This window comes from Myotis davidii, unplaced genomic scaffold (genome assembly GCF_000327345.1).
Source record: "Myotis davidii unplaced genomic scaffold, ASM32734v1 scaffold6180, whole genome shotgun sequence".
In the NCBI taxonomy this organism is placed as follows: domain Eukaryota; kingdom Metazoa; phylum Chordata; class Mammalia; order Chiroptera; family Vespertilionidae; genus Myotis; species Myotis davidii.
Window position 1 is genome coordinate 25089 of NW_006292589.1, and position 2617 is coordinate 27705.

General features: G+C 47.0%; 1 protein-coding gene across 1 annotated transcript in view; it reads left to right on the forward strand.

The window, feature by feature from the left end:
* Window positions 1–1801: 1801 nt before the first annotated feature.
* Window positions 1802–2617, forward strand: part of CARD19 (caspase recruitment domain family member 19) — a gene marked incomplete at its 5' end in the record, with an annotated part of 4337 nt that continues 3521 nt past the window's right edge. The window contains 2 exons of the mRNA XM_015565498.1: window positions 1802–1913; window positions 2586–2615. Coding sequence (XP_015420984.1) covers window positions 1802–1913; window positions 2586–2615 — 142 coding nt within the window. The remainder of the gene's footprint in view (window positions 1914–2585; window positions 2616–2617) is intronic.

The following is a 2617-nucleotide window of genomic DNA, read 5'->3' on the forward strand; positions in this document are numbered from 1 at the left end:
TAGCTTTCTTGTAGTGTCTTTGCCTGGCTTTGGTATCAAAGCAATGTTGGACTCAAAGAGTGAGTTGTGGAGTGTTCCCTCCTCTCCAGTTGTTTGGAAAAGCTTGAGGGGGATTGGTGGTAGTTCTTCAAATGTTGGTAGAATTCACCAGTGAAGCTGTCTGGTCCTGGGCTTTCACTTGCTGGAACAATTTTGATTACTGATTTAGTCTCTTACTAGTTATACATCTATTCAGATTTTCTATTTCTTCATGAGTCAGCTTTGGTAGTTTGTGTGCTTTTAGGAATTTGTTCATTCCACCTAGGTCGTCCAATTTGTTGTCATTCAGATGTTTATAGTGCTCTCTTATAAGCCTCCCCCCACCGCCCCTGTAAAATTGGTAGTAATATCCCAACTTTAAATTCTGATATTAGTAATTTGAGTCTTTTTTGTTGTTGTTAGTTTGGCTAAAGGTTTTGTTGATTTTTTCAATGAACCAACTTATGGTTTTGTTGAATTTTTTACTGGTTTTTTCTCTATTTCATTTACCCGCACTCTAATATTTTTTTAAAATATGTTATTGATTTCAGAGAGAGGAAGGGAGAGGGAGAGAGCGAGAGAAACATCACGAGAGAGAATCATTGATTGGCTACCTCCTGCACACCCCCTACTGGGGATCGAGCCTGAAACCAGGCATGCACCCTGACTGGAATCGAACTGTGACCCCCTGGTTCATAAGTCGATGCTCAACCACTGAGCCCCGCCAGCTGGCTGCACGCCAATCTTCATTATTTCCTTCCTCTGGCCTCTCTGGGTTTAGTTTGCTCTTTCTCTAGTTCCTTGAAGCATTAGGTTATTGAGTTAAGATATTTCTTCTATAAATTCCCCTCTCAGCACTGCTTTCACTGCATCCCTGAAGTTTTGATAAGCTGTGGGGCTTTTCATTTGTTTCAAGGTATTTTCTATTTTCCCTTGTGACTTCTTTGATCTGTTATTTAATTTTCACATACTTGTGAATTTTTCAGTGTTCCTTCTACTGTTGATTTCTAGCTTTATTCCATGTGATCAGAAAAGATCCTTTGTATAATTTCAATATTTTTAAATCAATTAAGACTTGTCTTGTGGCCAAACTTGTTTTGACGCCTACCTTGGAGAATGTTCCATGTGCACTGAGGAGAATGTCTATTGTTACTGTGTGGTGGAGTGCTGTTTATACATGTGAGACATTTCTGCCCTGGACGGTTTGCTCAGGGTCACGGGTTCAGTCAGGGGCACGCACTGCGGTTGCAGGTTCTCCAGCCCCGGAGGCAACCAATCCATGTGTCTCTCTCTTATCTATGTTTCTCTCTCTCCCCTCCTCCCTGCCTTCCACTCTCTCTAGAAATGAGTGGGGAAAATATCCTGCACCCTGGGCAGGCACACGGTCTGCTGCAGACAGGCTGAGGGTGATGCTGTCTTGGGTGATGATTAAAAAAAGAGAAATTCCCAGGGTGTCGGGGGCTGTGTGCCAGGAAGCGGGACAAAAACCAAATATATATTTCTTATAAATCATAACATCACAGATAAATTTTGCCAGTCTCTGCCTTTGATTGGACAATTTAATTTATTTAGATGTAAAGCAATTACTGATAGAAATAACTTGTTTCTGCCTTTGCTATTTCTTTTCTGTATGTCTTGTAGCTTTTTTGTCCTTCAGTTCTTCCACTACTGCCTTCTTTTGTGTTTAGTTGTTTTTTGGCAGTAACAATATAGTGTGGCAATTTTCTTTGTGGTTACCATGAGATCACACATACTCTCCTAAACTTATAACAATCTAATTTGAATTGATACCAACTTAACTCCAATCACATACAAAAACTCTTCTCCTATACAGCTCTGCCCGCCCCCCCCTGCCCCTGTGTCCACCGGGAAACGGGACAAGCTGGCACAGGTAGGTAAGTAAGGCGGTGCGTCTGTTCAGGCAGCTGGTGCTCAGGGACTCAGCATCCTCCCTGGGAGACCCTGTGCCCCCACCTGCCAGCCTTTACCCCACCCTTCACTTTAAAGGCTTGTCATTGTAAAGAATGTTCTTAATGGAAAGACGGTGCAGCGACGATGTTGTAACGGTGATTCCGAAAGAAAAAACAAAAGAAGAAGCCTTCCCAAGCACCCCGGGCAGGCACACGGCCTGCTGCAGACCGGTGGAGGGCAATGCTGTCTTCCTGTGACCACGGTCCTGCGGCCCTGCCACCACAGCCCCCGAGCCTGCGCGCTGGCGCCGGGACATGTGCCTGCGGAAGCCGTGGGTCGGGCCTTGCCCAGGCTGCCTGTGCCCTTCCCAGGCCTGGGTATCTCCCGTGGGCTTTGTGGGGGCCCGCGAACAGCAGACTCTTAGCCCCTGAGTTTATTTCAGAGGAGAGAGGGGCAGAGGCCTGTCCCGCACTGTGGACAGTTCTCACTGCACCCCCCACCCCATCTTTAGGCCAAGGGGTAGGCAGGACATGGGGCTCTGGGCTGTGCGTGAGGCCCTGCAGGCTGGGGGTCAGCAGCTGTCCCGGTGCTTACAGCGGTGTGCCTCCCGGCTGGGGCCCACTAATGGAGGCCCCCCTGCTCTCTGCCTGTTTCAGAGCAGACCTACTGTGACCGGCTGGTGCAGGAC